The sequence below is a fragment of the Dromaius novaehollandiae genome, chromosome 1, assembly GCF_036370855.1.
Source record: "Dromaius novaehollandiae isolate bDroNov1 chromosome 1, bDroNov1.hap1, whole genome shotgun sequence".
In the NCBI taxonomy this organism is placed as follows: Eukaryota; Metazoa; Chordata; class Aves; order Casuariiformes; family Dromaiidae; genus Dromaius; species Dromaius novaehollandiae.
In genome coordinates, this window is record NC_088098.1 from 131,635,468 (window position 1) to 131,657,355 (window position 21,888).

The window sequence follows — 21,888 nt, forward strand, 5'->3', positions numbered from 1 at the left end:
TAAATGTACTTCCCAGACATTAAGTCCTAGGTACCAGTCCTTACTCTTTAAATCTTATTATTAATGAGAGGCTGCTTTTCCAATTACTGCCTGAAAAATGTCACAATAAAACCACAGTAGGCTGTAACAAAAAACATAGTAGTCTGTAAGAGTTACAGATATACTGTAACTGTTTTAAAATAAACTGAAGCTGGAAATACTGTGCAAAATATAAATATATAGCCAGAGATTACTCCCCTTATGCCTGCACAAGCTCAGGTCATAAGGTAGATCTGAATACCAAGTAGTTAAGTGTATTTAACAAGCTGTGTTAATCTGGATTTAAATATTTCCATATATTCCATATACAGAGATTTCACACAAAATTCTTTCCTTTCTATTCAGTAAAATGCTATTTTAAAATATTCATCATCATTCCAATTCTTAAAAACAACTTACACATTTAATAGTGAAAGACAATTTTAGTATTTCCAAAGTAGTAAAACATAGGAATATTCAGCATTTGAAATGAAAACTATTCCATATGTATGTTTTACTTAGATACTAAATACTGTTAGAATATTTACACTCAACACAGTCTAAGAAATGGATGACAAAATTTTCAAATAAGCCACAAAAATCACTAATTACTCTAAAACTGATAATGACAACCTGAAGATATTTCTTAACTGATTCATCAACACAGTCTTGAATAACAGACAGAAGGCTGGCCCACAACAGAAAGAGACTTTGGATGGAAAAAAATTATGAAAATCTCTTCCATTAGAAGAGTGAGAGGGTCACATAGTACACACTTTACTGATGAAACACTCCTAGCTGGCTGGGGGATGGAATGGAAGACCAAAATACAGGTTTCATTGAGGATTCATTAAAAATTAACTAAAAACAGAACACTATTTGCTAAAGCTCCTGTAGATGAAGCAGAATATTTTACTTCTTACTGTAGGAAAGTCTTGAAGAAATAAGCAAAAAACCAAGCTTTTGTATGGTTTTCTTAAAACAAACAAACAAACAAAAAAACCACCACCAACATTCTTTTCTATTGTATTCTTCCGTTTAAGTGTTCAAAACCAAGAATATAAAATAAAGAAAATAAAGATTTGGTAGAAAACTTTTCCTGAAGAAGAAAATGTGAGCTCTCAGATAATTAATAAAGAACAAAATCAATGAGGAAGAGAGCACGATGGGATGAGACACAAAGTCAGTACTCTGAGAAAGCAAGACTCGCCTCCAATCCCACAAGGTATCTTTACTTTTACAGTAAGATCCTTGCAGTATGTTCCATGCTATTCAACATCAAATAAACTAAAATGCCAGACTGGATGGTTTTAGGAACAGAAGCAATTAATCTTGTTTTCACTAGGATTACATAAAGCCAAGCCAATGCATTAAACAATACTGAACTGGCACCCAGGAGTAAATATCCGCAAAGAAGGAAAACAGTATAAGCATAATAAAAATATTGTTAAAAACAGGGAGGAAGGAGAGTTGGGTTTTTTTCATGCTTTTATCAAATGAGAAATAAACCTCCTTCATAAAGAACAATAAACACACAGAAAAATCAGACTGAGGTAAATCTATGAAGAGCTTAAGATCACTAAAGACCACCTTCCAGAGGGGAACATAACAATTAATAAATATGCAAATTATGTGGGGTTTTTTTTTTTTGAAAGAGAGATTCATTTGTTATATCTGATGTCCAATCGACCATTTAGTTCCAACAGAACAGTCTCCACATCTTGCCCAACTACCACACAAATGCATTCTATCAGGATTCTTGATAATATTTGCAAATCTCTTTCAATTTACAGAGCTCAAATGGTTGAAACTGAATAGATCTACATCAGAATTATTCGACACTTATCCACTCCTGATATTTCATGTTTAAAAAGATTTGATCAGCAGTCAATATATTTAGGAACAGTACAGCTTTTCCAGGGCTGTTCCTAAATCATTGATAATAAAAAATACAAGTTGTCGTCCTAGGAATATCTTCAAATATTCAAGGAAACTGTAGAAGATTAACTATCTTTTACCAGAATTCAGTGCAAGAATAAACAAACAAAACACCACACAACACTTTAAATATAATACATTTTGCAAATAGCAAGACTGGGAGAAGAGAATAAGCCATTTACCTTATTTATTTCAAACTGATTTATTGGGATCTGGCCATTGATCACATTTTCTCCGATTTCTATTAGCCGCCTTTGAATATTTTCCACAATTATGTCTCGGGGCTGATCAGAAAGAATCTGACCAATGACATAGCTGTAAAAAGAGTTTAGAAATACAAAAAGCTTAAGATATAAAACAAAATCATTATGGTATTCATGTCTTCTCCTGGGTTCTCTCTAGAAATTAAAGAAAGAATCTGAAGATGAAATCTAATCCAAAAGTTATAAAGATTTGCCAGGATATTTCATGTTGTGTTTAATTTCTTTTAACTGAAAATAAATGACGGCAAATAGTTCTAATACTAAACAATAACTTGGAACTGATTAATCCAACTGGTTTCTAATTTTTGCTCCCATGTTACTTTACCATTTATTATTCTACAGCAGGTATCTAAGATTTATGGGGTAAGGAGTGAGGAGGAGGATATGAAGTTAAAGCAAGCAAAGTCTTGCCTATTTCTGTAAAATGTAGTTGGAAGGTCTGCCAGCTGCAGAAGAGTTAGTCACTAAAGAACACTCTCAAACATTTGTATAGCTTTAATTACCAATACATTCCTAACTTGGAAAAATTTGCTTCTATTATGATGCATCTTTTCTTAGAAAATGCAAATCTTTTAAGAACAGTAAGCAAGCGTGTGGTGTATTATTGCAAATGTAAACAAGTATCCATTTTCGGATACATTTGGACCACAATTCATTTAAGTTAAATTTTAAAGAGGCTGCATGTAATATAAATTTAGTCAGCCTCTAGATGACCACCTCTCCACCCACTCCAGTTTTCTTTCACTAGTGCATTATCTCTATTGAAGTTAAGCATGAAAATGATCTGTGCAATGATAATTAATCAAATGATCATCAATCCAGTATACTATTATGTTAATGAACTATCAGAAGGGTCTCATTTGAAAAACAGAAGAGAAAACGTTTTTGGGAAGGGATCTTCTCTCTTACAGTCTTCAGAACGCACCTAGTGTGCTGTCAGCTTTACTAGAGGATGCTCAGAGCTGACCACTATCATCTTCACCCATTTCTGAAAAATCTGAACCTATGACTCCAAGCACTGATAGAGCCTATCAATCTCACAAGACTTCAGCTCTGGTCTATTAAATTGTATATACAAAATTGCTGAAACACAAACGCAAAGCTTACAAGGAAGATACAAAAACAGATGGTAAAATTAGAAGCATTTGGACTCCCACAAGTATAATTTGTTACCGATGTCCAAATGCAATGTTCAACACCTCCTATAAAAATCAGTTAAGATACTCCAAAACTGGTGTTAGCTACCACCTATACTGCTCCTGTAACAGCCACATGATATCCAAGGTTTATGAAGAGTGTACTGTTCAAAACAGAGACTGTGAGCAAAAAGGACACCACCACAAAGAAACTCACTTTCCAGTTTCTTTTGCAAGATCACACCAGTCTCTTCGGACTATGTCCAATCCTTTCAGTTCTTGTTTAGTTACGTATTTCCCATCTCCCGTTGGTTCCACTGTCAGAGCAGCATATTTCTTCTTCTTTAACAGCAGCAAGGACTTAAAGACTCCATCAATATCAATCTCCAACAATTTATAGAGCTTGTTCACTTCACTTTTGATCTGTGAATGCACAGGCATTAAAACCAAGTACAATACCTTAATAATTATGGAAACATTTAACTTTCATCAAGAAGGTTATCTTTCTGAAGTTTAAAATAAGTAACAATATACATCGTGTGTTTGCATATGTATTTCAAAGGTTCAGCAGATGCCATTAACAGTGAAATCAAGTACACAGTAGTAAGTATGAGCTACTTTTAAAGTTAAGGTTCTTCCACTAGCTTCTTAAGGATTTACAGTATGGTGTATATATATATACACAATTCTCTAACAAAGTTAGGCATAGAGGACAAACATAGGACTGAATGGGAATAATTAATATTGAATATTCTATTGAAAAAACCCTTTAACATCTTTTTCTACTTCCCATAGCTCTCATTTTATCAGGATTTCTTCTATCTTTCAAAAAATAACTTTCTTCACATCCTTTCTTTAAAACATACTTAAACACTTCTCACTTTTCTTCCACAACATTTGAGAGCCACAAACTTCCCCATCCTCAGCCACCATTTGTTGATCAACAGACCTCATCCATTTTTCGTATATTATGGAAATTAACATTTGAATTTACCACTGGAAATTTGATGGCACCTACAGTGTAATCTATACTACATAACCAAACAGAACTAAACTGACAGACATCTGAAATATTAAAACAAAAATAACTAACATCCAAACTGCATATGTATTGTAATTGTAAGGCACAATTCCTCCATGTTAGTTTTAGTTTGGCTTAACAAGTATTCAGATAATATTCTCCAGATAATTTAGGAATGGCTCTATTATTAGGAAGTTACTCATTATGCAGTGAAGTTCTGTATTTCAACTAAATCATTAAAAAAATATGTTAAGAGTAGCTATATCTGAAGATATGGCACTTCGAGCTCTTAATACTACATACTTCCATGCATGGTCATGCTCTTCTCCCTCCTGTCCTATTCTCTGTTTTTCCTACAGAGCTCTCTTAATACCTTCTGCTCCATTTCTCCCCTTCCACACAGCAGTACGACATAGACCTGTAGGAAAGCTTTAGAAAAAAAAAAATAATAATCCTTACCTTGTTCCCCAACTTGAAGACCTCATCCAAATTGGTGCTATTTGTATTTATCATAATGGAATCTGTGTCTCCATAAATCACTTCAAGGTTCATCTAAATAAAACAAATTTGCTTTGAAAAACAAAACCAAAAACTCTCCATCTTTTTAAAGTCCCACCTCATTTTCAAAATTAAATCTAGAAGTTCAGTGTCCATATATTATCCCTTAAATATGAAAAACTGGAAAAAAAAGTGAAGTAGGTTTTTACTGAAGTCTGTATATTTCACTGAGACATATATCTGAGTTCAAAGAGAATAATGAAGTGTAAAACATCAAGACATTAAAAAAACCACTCTTTACTTGCATACATATTAACAATAAATAAAATGTATACTAAATGAACACTAGAAAAATAAGTGTGGGGGCAATTCCAGTCTTCAAAAACAATAGGATTGGAACGCTAATCATTAATAGTTTTGGACCACTGGGACACAAGAAGAGCACTGAAACTCAAGACGACTGTTGGACATGTTCAGACTATTCTAAGATGACATTTAGCCAACATGCTTGAAAGATAATGCTACAGTCATCTATCCCACTTGCAGCCATCATATGATGCTATTGCAAAAAAATCATTTTGGATTTAAAAAAAACAATAATGCTTAGCTTCTCTATTTCAAACAGTTCTATTGGAATTATTGACAAGTGAATGTAGTAACTGAGAATTCCGCAGTAGTGTCCAGATTAGACTATGCTCCTCCTTCACACTTTTTCCATATTTTTCAGGCAGCTTAATATTTCCGTCTTCCCTCTCCCAGTCTTTTCTTCTGCTTTAATCCAGTTTTCTGTGTTATTCCTCTCCTAGCCAGCAGACCTTGCACGGAGTAAGCTCTTCTTCCTCCAGAAGCATCTAGCTACTACGACCCAGAAGTTTTGGTTTTTTTTTTTAATCTCCAGATTGAGCTATGAACAATTACAGCTAAATATGAACACAAACACTTCCTTGGTTCCTTCTCCCTGACCGGCACTTTGCTCTTCATATTAGCTCTCACTCTGATTCCAGTAACAATTCAATTGCCTGCCTTAAAAAATGATTGTGTGCAAATACTAATAAGATTTTCTATTCATAACCAAGAGCGACTGCCATAATACTATGGGATAATGAGGCAAACTCCGGACAAAGTGAATCACATAAAAGCTTGAGATGTGTATGGAAGGCATAGCAAGGAGAAAGGTGAAAAGAGAAATGTCAGAGTATCAGCAGATGCATCCTATGACATCATATTAACTTGAAAAATGAAAACCTGATATCTTCAGTGGTGGAGAATCAATGCAGCTGTAAAAACTGCATGGCTATGTCCATGTTAAACTCCATATAGTCAAAAAAAATCATGTGACAGATTTAAAGGATGCCAAAAAAATAAATAAATAAAACACTAGAACACACAGTGTAACAGGCCTATGAGTAAACTCTAATTAGCACTGTTGCTAATTTGCTTGCAACAGTTGCACATAGGCTTCAAGCAGGGGCTAGGTCGTATCTGTGCTAGGAAAAGAAAAAGCTATAATCCATTAGGAAGGATTACATTTGTAAACTAGGCATCCTAAGAAGTGATTTCAGGTCTGTTTGGGTTACAATTCTCCTAGAATAAAAAAAGTTCACCAGGTGTGCTCTTTAAGGGTCGTTGTGTAATAAAAATGCTCAGCATTACCTTTTGCACCATCTCCTTGGTATGCATCAAAATCTGAAATGGAAACAAAAAACAAAAAAACAAACATTAGTGTATGATATAATTACAATCTAACACATGCAAACATATCCATTAGGTTGCTAACTCCAAATGCTCTCACCTTTCAAAACAAAGCAAGCCGCCTCTCTCCTGGCAACACAGAGTCACCTCGATACTCCTATTACATGAGTAAATTCTCACCTGACCTTGTATTAATGCTATTATTAACTCCCCTAAAACAAGATTAAGACAAATCTCAAAATTGCATATGCACACACACCTTCCACATTAGGAAAGAAAACAACACTGAATCAAACGCTCAAATAAAATATAATTAGGAAGTACCAAAATTAAGACTCCCACACTAATTTAGGTCAGCCTCCTTCTCCATATACACTGTCTTGATATGATTGTCTCTATATCTCTTCGTATCATGGAGCTTCTCCTCCCCAAAGTCCTGTCTCATTCAGCACAGCCAAGATAGCACTCGCTTGACAAGAACTTACTCAAAAGTTTGACCATCCTTCCAATCGTCTGAAAATAGGGAATCAAAAAAAGGAAAGCAGTGACCCTTATCCCCCCCAAAAAAAGTTTTTGCAGGTGTCCCAGCTAGTATCACATTGATTCTGGAACACAGTAAAGGATATACAACAGAATTTCCAAGGCTGAACAGCTGCTAGAGTTATTTCTCTCTCCCTGCAATCTTTTTTCTTCTCTAGGCATATCCTCCAACTTCCGCAATACAAGACGGGTTTGTAATACACTGTCTTTGGGATCCTGTGGATATACTGGGGGGGTGGGGAGCCCTATAGAAGGTCCTATAGTAAGACTATATATAGAAATGTTTAAGAAGTGACCTTAATGCTGACGTTTTCTAGCTTTAGAATGTTTGACTCAGTCTTCCCTTAACAGGGCTGCATGAATAAAAAGCAAACTAAATCCTCTTGGCACACAGACAATACATTGGATTGACAACTACACTAATATTATCAGAGTTCAGCTTTCATATCCACTTCACAAACTGCTTTTGCCATTACTGGTTAACCAAGAGGGTTTGACTACACTGTTGTGACTACGCTACAGAGTAAGCAAACCTGGACCACGTTTAAACCAGCTAACCTGGATACTGTAACAGCTCACCTGCAGCAGAATGCAGCACAGAGCAGACCAGCCGCTTAAACACTCATCAAGCTTCCTAAGCAGCTGTGCAAACTTCACCAAGTCCTTGCTGCTGCAGCTACACATTTCTCTTAAATCAAGCTAGTTCCACTTTGTCTGCACTACAGACCTATCTGTGACTTCAGATCATACACTTTTCCTCCCCTTTCTGCTACCCTGACCAGCATTAGAGCAGCAGCCTACTCACACGAAGTCTCCATAGCCATCTATAAAATTCAGAGAATTTCTATTCAGAGAATTCAGGGAACTTGGGATGCACTTTTGGTTGGGGAATGAGCCTCGTTACATGCAGATTTCTCTTCCCACTTTGACAGAACATCTGCCTCCAACCAGCTCCTTGTCCCAGGTGTGATTCCCCAATGAGTAAATCTCCAACTACAATCTTCATGTTTCCACTTCCAGTCCTCGCCTCCTTGCCTAGTAAACTCTAGGCTCTCCATCCTTGCCCCTCATTTTCCTGATCTCACACTTCCCTGCTTCCTCTTCCAAACCTTCCCAGTTTCCAGCACTTATTCTCAGTTCCTCCATTCCACTATTGGTCTGTTCCCGCTCTCCCCTTCCATGAGCCCCCTCTCTGCCAACAACCATTCACCCAGCCGTGTTTCCACTGCGTTCCCGTTTCCTTTCTCTTAAGTGCCCCAGCGAATGGGCACATGGCTCCAGACCCCACCTAGTCCCAGTTCCCTGTTTTCAGTCCTGATCCACCCCACTTAGGATAAATCCTGTTTTTTCCTCAGACAGTCATGCTACTTGTATACCTTTTTGCTTTTATTTTTCTTAAAGAGGATGACTTTCAACCACTTGTAAATATCACAACCATGACAGATCACAGTCTATTATTAAGTGAATTTGGCCAATTTGGTACTCTAGTTTTAAAGACAGTCAGGAAATACTCTATTTTAAGAGATTACATTAAACATAGTAACCTAGTCTAAATGTTTGTATTTCTCTGTATATTAAATCAATTTGCAGTGCTCCTTGGCCATATTTCTCAAAATGACTAAATTATCACTTGTAGTCAAGGAGTTTGTATCATGAGCTAAGCAGTAAAAATTAGCAGGGATAAGAAAGAAACAGGACATACAGGGATGAAGTGGCCATGCTTAGCAGGAATAAGACCACCTTCAGGAAAATCCTGTGAGCTCCGTGAGTCCAGGGAGCCTAAAATGAATCCAAGACTCTTGACTACCACTATTACTCTGCAGCTGGAAAACTGAAACAAAGTGTCCACTTCTACTTAGCACACAAACAGGATGACAACACTGTCATTCCCTCAAAATTAATGGCAAGTATCTTTAATATCTCTGAACCTTTGGATAAGCACAATAATATATACTAGAGATAGTATGAGTAACATGCTCCAGAACGCTTCTTCAGTTTGTTTTGAACTATGCACCACAGAATTATGCACCAAAAGATGTATTGACTTTGGCATCCTTAATTTTGCAATGCTTGACTTTGCAAACTTAATACTCTCTTTCAATATAGTTTATGTTTATACATGTTAATTTATTAATAACATAAATATTAATAGCATGCATGTATAAAGCTTTTCTTCTGGGATGAGTACCTTTTGGTCTCATATTGTAAATCCTATACTAAATATGCCTCCCTGCACTTCTCCTTCTATCTTTTTAAAGCACGTAAGTACATTAACTCAAATTCAAATTCAGGCCTAACCAACAATAAATCAGAATATGTTTTTCACTATTTCATATGTAATACCACTAATGAAGTTGAGCATAACACAGCTAGTGAAAAGGATAGCTCTTCCAGCTGCTGTAGAGCTAAGCGTAAGAAAAAAATTCATCTAGTACAGCTAGTAACCTAAAATCTGAAGGACAGTAGTCTGGACAAGTGCACTTTTCACATTATTCCTACATAAACTACTTTGTAAATCCATGCATATTTCTTCTTGATCATTGGCAGAGCTGGTTATGGCACTCTCCTGTCTAATTTCCAACTAAAGAAAAATTTACAATAGAAAAAAATTCAATTACTTTAACCATTTACTCTGCATTAATTTCACATGCAATTGTAAAAAAATTCTAAGAAATCCACACTATCTTTGCCTGAAGTGACTTGCTCAAAGTAGGTTAACAAATAGAGAATGGTTTCACAAGAAGTCTTTTTTAAGTAAATTTATTATTTTTTTCTCCATCGACTCTCTCTTCATATCTTTTGAGAAACAGTAGAATTTCAAGGTTAAGAAAAATAATTGAAAAGAGTGAAAATGTGAAAATTGTCAGAAAAAAATCTGACAAGAATTTCTAAAGCACAGTTAAACAGATAAACATTATATCATTTGCAAAATTTAAAGTTTTGTTGTGGTCCCATAAGCAGACTTCAACTAGTCAGGAATTATTTAACAGCCAACTATAATACTGTTCCAGTGCAGAGCAGTTCTAGCCTTCTGATGGGATCAGAAAACTTCACTGAATAGGACCATGCCATTCCCCAGTTAATGTCCTTGGCTAACCAACCAAAGCAGGAGCCAGCAATCATTGCCACTTTCATTTCAGAACACAGCCAGTGATGACAATGATGGCACCATCCACTTGTTCACAGTTCAACTTTACAGCTGTGAATTCATCTAAACTGACCTTTTTCCTTATGGCAATTTTCTTCGTTGAAATAGGAACCACAATGCCCACCATAACGCTTCCATTCATTTCTACTGCCAAGTATTTGACAAGTCACATAATCTAAAACAGCTTTTAAAAAGCTTAGTTAAGAAATACTTAACAGAAACAGTGGCTGCATGCACTGCAACTCTTGAACAACCAGATGAGCTCCAACTTCAGAGAGCTCAGTCCCCTATGGCTATCAAGAGCCTCCACACTGCCACAAGCTTTAGACATGTCTTCAAGGCACCCTTCTGCTTACAGCAGCCTGTGGGTATAAGCACTATTTTCTAAAGGGAGAAACAAGTTCCCTTGCTCCCGACTGCTCCTTCCAAACAGTTCCAAGGCTCTTGGGGCTCCACGGCACCACCTTTAAAGGTTAACGATTAAGTGCAATAACGCAGATCATACGCACAGAGGTAAAAATGCTAATACGGATGTGTTATGCTGTTAGCCTTCCAAAATTGTGGTAAAGAGGTGATTATGTAGTTTGAGAAGGATTTAGGAATAGTGAAAATTGAAGTTGTATCATTTTAGTTCTGTGCCTCTCATACATATGCATTGTAATACATACTTCACATCATCACTTACTACTTTTTCCTCCCGTAAGGCAATACCACCACACTTGTGTGTAGTTGAAATTATATTTGGCTTTTTAATTTGTTAAAGGCATTTTAAGTGCACCAGGAACAAAAGGAAGCCTAATATTCATTGTTTCTTAGGAATATATTATTATCAATAATGATGCATAAAAAGACAAAAGTGCTCAATAAACACTGCTTCTCTCTACTTGAGACAAAGCCAGATAATGGAAGATCTCCAGAGGATTGTGGCGGTACTAAAATACCTTATTTTTTAAAATGATCTGGGCTATTACACCTACCTAATAAAAGTTAGACGTTATTTAAGTCTGTGGCTTTGTATAATATCCAAGTGTATTGGAAGAGCTCAACTGCACAAGCATACTGTTATCCCTGCCTTCCATCATCCCAGCACACCACACAGCTCAAAAGGCCAGTTTTGGCAAGTCCTTCCTTAATGGGCTCCCTGGGAGGCAGTAAATGCTGGGTCCTTGCCTCTGCTCCCTGTACTGCTTAGGAGGCACTGCTCCTGCCTCATTAATGCAAAATTCATGAACATTCCCTGCAGCAAGGCAAAACGCCCCAGGACTCTCTTTGGGGTGAGGGTTAAGCTACAACATCAGCCTTCCTCCTCTTCCAGGTCCCATCAGTCATACCTTCCTTTCTGTATAGGAACCTGAGGTTGAGGACATTCTCCAAGAAAGAGAGAGGAGGGAACTTTGGTAGATCCTCATCTCTTCACAGTTTAGGTGTCCCAGAATCCAGTTCCCCCACTTCCTAGCAAGTCACATTTTCCAGCCACTTTCTTCAAAGAAGAAACTGCTGAACCTAAAGATGGACTCACTCTCCCAAAGTACAAAGGCATGATCTAAGCAAACCAAATATATCATAGCCTTCAAGGCACTTCAAGCCGGGGTTAGGGTCTGAACCACAATATAGCTTTGACATAGCTGACTCACAATGAATGAGCCCCAAGCACATATAGACACCTATGGATATATACTTTCTCGGTAAAGTTCAAAACATCCAGTTGGTTTGATGGGCATCCACTGGGATCCCTGATGTGATGCCTGAACTCCACTGAAGCCTCCAATTGCAAATAAACCCAGCTGGCCTCAATCTTCCTCCATAGAGACAAAGAACAGGAAACAGAAGAACAGGAAAATGGTGAGTCTTAACAGCAGACTCACTCCACTCTGCATGTGCTCAGAAGCACATGATTCCATTTTAATAAGAAGCTCTAAAAAGGTATTTCAGTCTTCTTCATTTCCTAGTGATTCAAATGGCACTTCCCCACCACCTTTCCATTAAGTTTTAAAATTATTCTAAAGACATATATCACTTATACATGACACCGACTATCATAGACAGTCATTAGCATTCTAGCTTACTTCACCCCTCTTTTCTCACAAAAAAAAGCTAATTTCTACAGCAAAAGGTTACCCTTAGTGTTCTAAAAAGCAAATAGGAGTCCCAAAACAAAATTAAGAAAATCAGATGGACAAATGAGAGGTAGGACATACAAGAAAAGAAAGCCTAGCGTTTTTTTCCTTGATACTTTCTGGCATTTTCTACTTCATTCTCTGAAATACCATAATCTATAAATAGAAAGAACGTTATCTTTCCAACTATTAGGATTATCCTCCACAAAAAAAATGCTTGGCCATGCAAAGAACATTTCTCAATTGTCCCTGAGGACAGCAGTGGATGTAGGTAATTACAAGAGGGTCAGAGACAAGTTAGCTTCCTCAAGTGACCGGCGTATGTTAGTGCTACCCATTCTGACAGAAGATCAGTTATAAGTGCCAACAGCTACAAAACAGAAGGTTATAAAGACCTGCTAAATTCATTAATAAGGCAGTCAGTTATCTGATTTCACAGCAACACCTGCATATTTATCTTCTCCTTATCAACTGGATGATGGAATTTTTTTCAAGCACATTTCAAAAATCTGCCAACTTCAAGTGTTAAAAAAAAAAGAAAAAAAGAAATACAAACTTTGCGGTTAATTTTTCCCTTAACAAAGTACAGCTGTTGAGAATAATTGTTCAAGATCTTACCCTGTAATGTCAACTGCAGCAGAACAAAGAGTATTTAATTAGCAAATCTATCCAGTAATTCAACACCTATTATATAAAATGCCTTCGTGATTTTATTCAGGATAATTTGCTAAGAGGGTTATTACTGACATTCAGATGAAATTTAAAATTCCTACGCAAGTCGAGTCATAATAGCAGTAATGATCCCCCCAATCAGGAGATACTGTGTCACACAAGGTTCTTTTGCAATGCAGCAGCCGATTTCCTGACTTCTTAATTCCTGGGCTCAGCTCAGTGAGAGCCCTTCATGCCAATATTTCAGTCAGCAATACATCCTTAATGGGAATCTATTAAAATACCTAGAATAAAAAAAGACTTTTTTTTCCTGTTAAAAAGAATGACAGCACTGCTATCATATCAATCATTAGCAGTTTCTCAGAAATGCGCAGCAAAGGAAGGGAGGTTTATAGTGAGACTGGTAAGACAGAAGAAAGAAGGAAGAGAATAGGAAAATTGTTACTCACTGGTTTCCTTTTGCAAATAATATTGCACTGTTCCTGAGAGCTGGATTGTCTCCTATTGCAGGGAATCCAAGCAGGAAGAATTAATTGCCTGGCAACCCATCTGAACAGCCATGCCCTCCCCCCCAAACATATACTTCTAAAAACCTGTGAACTTCTCTGCACAGTGAACATCTGTGAAATTCTATTTTAACTTTTTACTTGTAAAAGCAAAGCTAGCAACATACACTTTTGCTTGCCCATGAAATGTGAGTCAATATAAAGGGACAGATTTTAATTGCAGACAAGGAATCAAACTGCAAAATTCTGTCTTGATTCTACTCCAACTCACTAATTTCTTAATTAAACAAGTAAGAACGTGATTTAAGAAAGGGAATGATTAAAGAAAAGCAAATATACATAAAACAGTTTTACCATTACCCATTACATCTAGCATTCTGAATTATACCTTATTTAAAGCCACTACAACAGTCTCTTCCTCCCAAAGACGTTTATGTGAAAACAAGCTAAGACATCCAAGTTAAAGCATAATGGGATAGGATACAAGACCAACACGCTGATGCGAAGACCCGTCCTCAAGACATTCAAATTCTCTGTTGACTCTCAGGGCCACAATCATGAAGAGAAAGCAACACTCAAATCCAGACTGAAAAGAGCGACCAGACTGACTGTAAAAATACCGCATCAAAAATGCATACCCAAGAAGAATTCATCTACACAGTCTCTTTACACAAGGAGAAGAGCTGACACCCTGACTATGCCAAGGCCATAGTTTTGGCAAAAATTCTACTTTTGAAGACTATCCTGCAGTTACCTAGTGCACACCTGAGATTTTTCCACCTCAAGTGTTTATTTGTGCAGTTATATAGTGGCAAAATAACTCTGTCATCATCTTTAACAATTCATATTAGCTAGTCCTTCTCATGACAAAGAGGAACAGACAGAAAGAAGAACTCTCTTCTAGTATATCACACCACTCACTAAATTGCAGAAGTATTTCTGCACCTCTGTCTTTATCTTTGCAAGCTATTCACTAGCTTACAGTATTCTGTGATAAGTAGTCTCTAGCACGGATGAGCCATGGCTGCAGAATGTTGCAAAAATATTATATTAAGGAGGACTTTCAAAAAAAGCTTTCTATCACTGGACAGAAAGGTATGTGTGCCACAAGCAGAAGTGAAACAAAGATAGAAGCCTTGTTTAATACAAAAAACGAAACATCACAGTACAGTGTTTTCATTAAACAACAGACTTGATTTAGAAAAGTCTGAGTGATCAGAGTCAAATAATAAACAAATGTATTCTGTTTTAAAGAGCTTCTATTGAATAACTGCTTTACTTAGATAATACATTCCAAGTCACATTTCCCCAAAAACATACGGTTTTAGGGAAAGTGAACAGTATCAGAAATGAACCCTGTGCAGCCAAAATTATCAAGTTTTTTCAGAAATGCTGAAACAAACTGTCCATACTCCACTCAAAGTTGACAGACATTAATGCAACCTTGACAGAGGTATGTGTATAAAGCAAAATTGGATGGTACACCAAACAGAAAGGGAGAACGGTTTTGAGGGAGAGGCACAAAGATGCAGAGATTCATGTTTACTTGACAACAATAGAAGACAGGATCTTCTGTCTCACAAACAATTGAAAATGCACAAAAAAAGGCAGCACCAGAAATATGCTGAACACAACAAAAATTCACGTGTATGTGTGTCACATTTTGACAAGGAATGCAAAGTTGACAATAAAAAACTGAAGATTATGTGAATCAAATTATATTCTGATTATGTGAATCAAATTATATTCTGAAGACAATGTTCTCTTGATGCATCTAGCTCATTAAACACTTAGGCATGCTAGAAACAATTATATCTTTAATTATCTACAATACCTCTATTTCAAGCATTTGTGGCGAGCTTCACTCAACAAGACAGGAAGACCAGAATTAATTCTTTAGTCAGTTACACAATTATTGGTCATTCTGCACAATATATTACAAACTATCCTGCACTAAAACTAATTTTGACTCTTTGGAAAAGGATTATTTTGGTACTGGGATGGAATAAATACTCTGAGACATACTACTAGGGCTTTGAATAAAAGTAAAAAAAAAAAAATTGTGTTGGAAATTCATTCAAAAATCTTGGAAATAGAGAAACTGAGCATTCAGCAACAAAACCGAACATCTGATTGTATAGAAGCTAACTGATCTAGTTCCTAGCCTACTTTGTTTTCTCCAAAGTAATAAGAATACAATGTCACCATAGATAACTAGCTGTTAGAGAGAAGACGTTCATACGGCATGGGCATCTCTCACCAGTCCAGTCACTAATGCTAGCTTTAGAGAAAGCAAACGACAGAATTGGTGGGAGTTACTAGAGAATTACCAGAGCTCAGAGCCCATCTACTGAATTATCTTCCTTCTGACCAATTCATTCAAAAGTGAAAACCCAAAAGGAGCAGGAAAACCTGTTTCACATTATGAAAAACAAGATCCATAATACCTAGAAACCCTTGAAGAACGTGCTGCTCAAACCAATTGCAGTTCGTTAACTCTTCTGAATTATTTTTTATTTAAATCCATTAAATACATTTATGTTTTATAAACACTTTGCACTTAACTACAGGATTTAAAGGTAGTTTTACTTAATAATGATACTGTTTTGTGCATTTCAAGTACATTACAACTACATCAAAAGCTAAGTTTATCAGAAACCACAAGTAGCAACACTTCTAATATTAAATAAAAATATGACAAGCATCATTTACTCTTTCCTAATAAAAACAGAATGTATGTTAAACTATTCAATATTTAAATGAATACAGACAAGTATATCCTCCATAGAGGAAAACAGCAGTATCTATTTTAGTGAAATGAACAAACATTTAGGTAGTAGGGCTTTATTTTGCTTTATTTCCCAAACTAAATTAGTTTAACATGTTCAGCAATTGAGAATCAGACTTCTAGTATAAAAAACAAAATTACAAGAATAGAAAACAATTAAAATGAATTACTTAAACCAAGGTTTCCTGTTGGGTGATAAAAATTAGAATCCAGCCAGATTTAAACTAGAGGACAGGGATCTTTCTTTAAGTAATAGCAAATTCTATTTCTGAGTAGGGAAAAATAGCCATACAATCATCCACATCAGGTCTGAGATGAAGAATAGCTTTAGGGATTATCCTTCAAACCATATAAACATGTCTCTTGATCTTGAGCTGACTGAAATAGACATACTGTCTCACCTCCCAGATAAATCACTCTCAGCTCCATACATCTGATCCGAGTCCTTGGAAGTTCTAGAGAAATCACAGAGTCTGTCCCAGAATCAATAGTGAAGACAGTTTTTCAAGATTTTAAGTATTTTTGTAAACTAGAAAGAGAAATAAAGCTAATACTCCTCAAGTTCACATAAAATCAGTCTACAAGACTTGGTGAAGGAACTCCAAAGACTGTGGTGGGTTTTTGTTTTGTTTTTGTTTTTTTTTTTTTTTTAAGCAATGGATAAACTCAACATAACATTCAAGACGATGACAAACTCCTTGATAACCAAATACTTCATTTTTTGCACAGGAAAAAAAGGGCTCAAAACAGTACTTAAAGCTCTGGAAGACCCTCTTCTCATCTTCCAACTTTTAAAGAAATGTTCACTAGAAAAGTCCATTGTAAGAAAGACTCCTTAAAACAACAACAAAGCGTGGAGTCGGCTGGAAATGAACCTGGACTGAATATACTTTTCTAAGGTCCTACTGGTTAGTAGCTTTTAAATAATAACTACAACTTAGAGGTTCAGGGAAGAAAAAGGGGCTGGGGAAAGACAAGCAGGTGCCAAGGAGAAAAGCAGATGCAGAAACCGATTGCTCAGAGATGTGTATTCTTAAAAGAAAAAGAACTCCTGAAAAACATGGCCTTTTCTTGAAAAAAAAATCACAGGCACTTTTGCAATAGTAATACAGAACGGAGCAAGACAATCTCTGTTGAGATACTCCGATGTTCACAGAAAAAATGAGAGGACTTGCTAGTCTTGATACTGCCAAGACTGTGTATAAAAAAAATCTAAGTAGTTTGAACTGCTTTAAAACTAAACTGTTCTTTCATCATTACTAAGTGGATGTCTATCAAAACAACAGCTATTCAAACTCAGAGACATATGTTAGCCTCTAATTACCCTCCAAAGAAGGTTCTCTTACCTAATTTCTTAAATGTCATGTAAAATTTTCATAAAGCATATAATTTTGTTTCATTAAATTAAATATATTTAGACAATATGACAGTTGTTTATATAAAATTATGTATAAAAACAGAACACGTTCATCCTTCATCACTGCACAGGTAGTGTCAGCAACAGGTTTTGGGTTTTATCCATGGGACCCTCTTTGAGGCTTGAGAATCACTTGGAAGAGACAGGATCCACCCGATTAAGCGGTGCATAAGCATCTTTACCAGCAGGCTGGCCAACTTGCTGAGGAGAGCTCTAAACTAGGAACAAGGCAGGGAAGGAGAGGATGCCAACAGTCAAGTAAGAAGTGGTGGACTGGGCTGGCAAGCAAAGGGTCTGGGGTGATGTGAACAGGAATGGACCTCACAAGCAAGAAAACAGGGCTGAAAAGGGTCCACTTCAAGCATATCCAGGTAAATAAGGGAGTACCTACAGAACAGCATTATGGGGAGAGCTCTCATACCTTTTCAGAGAAATTAGCACAACTGGATGCCTCTCTGAGGTGCCTGTGCACTAATGCACACACAGCATGGGGAGGAATTAGAGGTCTGCATGCAGCTGCAGGGCTGCGATCTCACTGGGATCACAAGAGATGTGATGGGATAGCTTGCACAACAGGAGCACTGCAACAGATGGGTACAGGCTCTTTAGGGAGGACAGGGTGGGAAGGGGAGGAGGGGGAGCTGTTCTACCTGTGACTGCACAGCAGGAATGCACGGAGCTCTGCTGAGGGATGGGTGATGAGCCAGCTGAGAGCTTATGGGGTTAAGGATAAAGGGTAGACCAACGTGGGCAATGTTGCTGTGGTTGTCTGCTGCAGACCACCTGGTCAGGGAGAAGTAGATGAGACCTTCTTCAGACAACTGGAAGAAGCTTCATGTTCACAGGCCCTGGTCCTCATGAGGAACTTAAGCCACCCTGTTATCTGCTGGAGAGACAACACAGCAGGGCACAGGCAATCCAGGGGGTTTCTGGGATGCAGTGATGACAACTTCCTAACACACGTGATTGAGGAGCCAATGAGGGGAGGTGCGCTTCTGAACTCAATTTGTACAAACAAGGAAGAACTGGTCAGGGCTATGAAAGCTGGAGGCAGCCTTTGCTGCAATGACCATTAGATGGTGGAGTTCACGATCCTGAGAGGAAAGAACAAGGCAAAAAGCAAGACCTCAACCCAGAATTCCAGAACAGATTTTGGCCTGTTCAAGGATCTGCTTGGAAGAATCCTATGGGATACAGCTTAGAGAGAATAGGGGTCCAGGAAAGCTGTTTGATTTTCAAGGATCACCTCCTCCAAGCTCAAGCCTGGTCCATCCCAACAAGGAGGAAATCAAGCAAAGACAGCAGGAGGCTTGCAGACATAAAAACTAAACTCAGACATAAAAAGGAAGCATAGAAGAGGTGAAAGCAGGCACAGGTAACCCAGGAGGAACATAAAGACACTGTCTGAGTATGCAGGGATGGAGCTGGGAAAGCCGAAGCCCATCCAGAGTTGAATCTGCTGAGAGATGTGAAGGGCAACAACAAAGCCTTCTACAGGTAAATAGGCAGTAACAGAAAGTCTAGGGAAAATGTGGGCCTGCTGCTGAATGGGGTAGGGTACCTGGTGACAGAAGACACAAAAAGACTGAGGTACTGAATGCCTTCTTCTCCTCTGTCTTTACTGGCAAGACTTTCCTTCAGGAATCCCAGGGCCCTGAGACCAGAGGGGAAGTCTGGAGGGTGGAAGACTTACCCATGGTGGAGGAGGATCAGGTTAGGGAACATTTAAACAAACTGGACATCCCATTATAAACTGGTCTCCCATTGTATCTTCACAGACAAACTGATAAAGTACAGGCTAGATAAGTAGACAGGGAGGTGGACTGAAAACTGGCTGAACTGACAGGCTTAAGGTTTGTGATGAACAGCACAGAGTCTAATTGGAGGCCAGTCACTGGTGGTACACCTCAAGGGCATTACTGGGGCCAATACTATTTAAATCTGCATTGACAGACAATACAAAACTAGGACGAATGGCTGATACACCTGACGGCTGTGAAGCCATTCAGAGGAACCTCAACTGGCTGGAGAAATCTCATCGCCTACAGGAACCTCATGAAGTTCAACAAAGTGAAATGCCAAGTCCTCCACCCGGGGAGGAATAACCCCATGCACCAGTACATGCTGGAAACTGATTGGCTGGAAAGCAGCTTTGCAGAAAAAGAGCTGATGGACAAGTTGACCATGAGCCAGCAATGTGCCCTTGCAGGAAGGGAGGGCAATGGCATCCTGGGCTGCATTAGGCAGAGTGATGCCAGCAGGTCAAGGGAGGCAATCTTTCCCCTCTACTCATTATCCTGGTGAGACCACATCTGGTCTGGGCATTCCAGTACAAGCAATAAATAGACACACTGAAGCAAGTCGAGTGTACGTCTACAAAGATGATTAAGGGATTGGAGCATTTGACATATGAGAGGCTGAAAGAACTAGGACTGCTCCACCTAGAGAAGAGAGGGCTCAGGGCCTCGATCAGATGTGATCAATGCATGCAAATACCTGACAGGGGGAGCACAAAAGACAGAGCCAGAGCCTTCTCAGCAGTGCCCAGCAAAAGGACAAGAGGCAATGAGCACAAATTGACATACAAGAAATCCCATGTAAACACAAGTAAGCTTCTTAACTGTAAGGATGATCAAACACTGTAACAGGTTGCTCAGAGAGGCTGTGGAGTCTCCATCTTTGGAGATACTCAAAATTTGACTGGCCATGGCCCTCAGCAACCTGCTCTAGGTGACCATGCTTTGAGCAGTGGGGTTGGACTATACAGTTTCCAGAGGTCCCTTCCAACCTCAACCATCCTATGATTTTACGATCCTCAGTGGATCTATCCTTATAAGTTCCTTATAGATAAGAAAGTAACAGGTCAGACTTTGCTTGTGTTATAGGTACAATTTAAGACTCAATTCATATAAAAACATGCTCATCACCCCACCGGAGAAACTTGGTACCTTAATTATGACTCTTGCATACAGCCAACTAAGATGGAAGACATGATCTCCAGATGTACAGACACCTTGAAAGACACCTTTAAGTTAGGAGGTCTCCCTACTCTGAAGAAAAGGATCATGCTGAAAGCCTCTGAAATAATCTACTCCAGATCTTGTAAGTTATAAGCTGGTTTGATTAAGGAAGGAGTTCTTGTTCATTCAGGTTCCCTATCAGGATGGTCAAGTTTCTAACAAAGCTGCTCAAATATAAAAGATAAGAGAACAACCAGAAGTTGCCCATTTCCTAAAAGTGTTCAAGAATACAAATACCTAAACATATCACAGTGTTCTTAACATACCTAGCATGTGGTGAAAGCAAATTCTTTTAGGATTGCTCAAACAGGTAGAAAAAAGAATCTGCTATAAGAACAACCTTGCTGTCTCAAAGAGAAGAGGAAATAAGTGAGTAAGTTTTTTGTCATGCAGAAGCATATCCACAAAGTACAGGAAATCAGGAAAAGCAGCAACAGTACAACTAATGTTGTACATAGAGAAAACAATTTTTGACATCGTGCCATCTTTTCTGGTTACAATAGATAACTGAAAGAAATTTAACAAAGATGATTCCAATCCCAAAGAATAACAAAAGCACTTGTAACAAATGGAGATTTTATCAAGGTAACTACCTATTCAGGACAAAATAAATGCCAGTGCTTAAGTCTCAGAAACTCATACTCACATTTGGTACTGATCAAAGTAGTGAAGGTAGGGCAGATACCATCTCCAGTATATCCAAATACCAGTCACTGCATTGACATGGTTCCTACACAGTCTTTTTAGACTATAGCACCTCTTAACTGCCTTCTTAGATTGGTGTCAAGGAAAGAAAATAGTTTCAGCCTTACACAGGACACTTAACCAGTCCTTCTTCAAGAAGGACCTAGCAATTATTCTGTGAATGTAAAAAGACAGCTAAGAACATGCATAGTTCTTAGCATGCATGCATGAAGTCTCAAACAGATTTCCAGCATTTGATGAAGTTTGCTTGGATACTTGGAAAGTGCTTTTGAGAGTATCTCAGAGTCGGAATATGAAGCTCCTGAGGACATAAAGAACTCCACAAAACAAAGTAAGCATTTCGAAAGCATGGCAGAAATAAAATCCACTGGCATACCAGATGATTGTAAGATGCATGGCTAGTTTCTGC

The 21,888-nt window shown here is 37.8% G+C and overlaps 1 protein-coding gene across 5 annotated transcripts in view; it reads right to left on the reverse strand.

Annotated features, from left to right (window-relative positions):
* Window positions 1-21,888, reverse strand: part of POLA1 (DNA polymerase alpha 1, catalytic subunit) — a 213,482-nt gene that overhangs the window by 128,783 nt on the left and 62,811 nt on the right. For all 5 annotated transcript variants that reach the window (XM_026103404.2, XM_026103402.2, XM_064498137.1 and 2 more), the window contains 4 exons: window positions 6,528-6,560; window positions 4,836-4,928; window positions 3,573-3,778; window positions 2,139-2,271 (listed from right to left, as the gene is read on the reverse strand). In XM_026103404.2, the coding sequence (XP_025959189.2) occupies window positions 2,139-2,271; window positions 3,573-3,778; window positions 4,836-4,928; window positions 6,528-6,560 (465 nt within the window). The remainder of the gene's footprint in view (window positions 1-2,138; window positions 2,272-3,572; window positions 3,779-4,835; window positions 4,929-6,527; window positions 6,561-21,888) is intronic.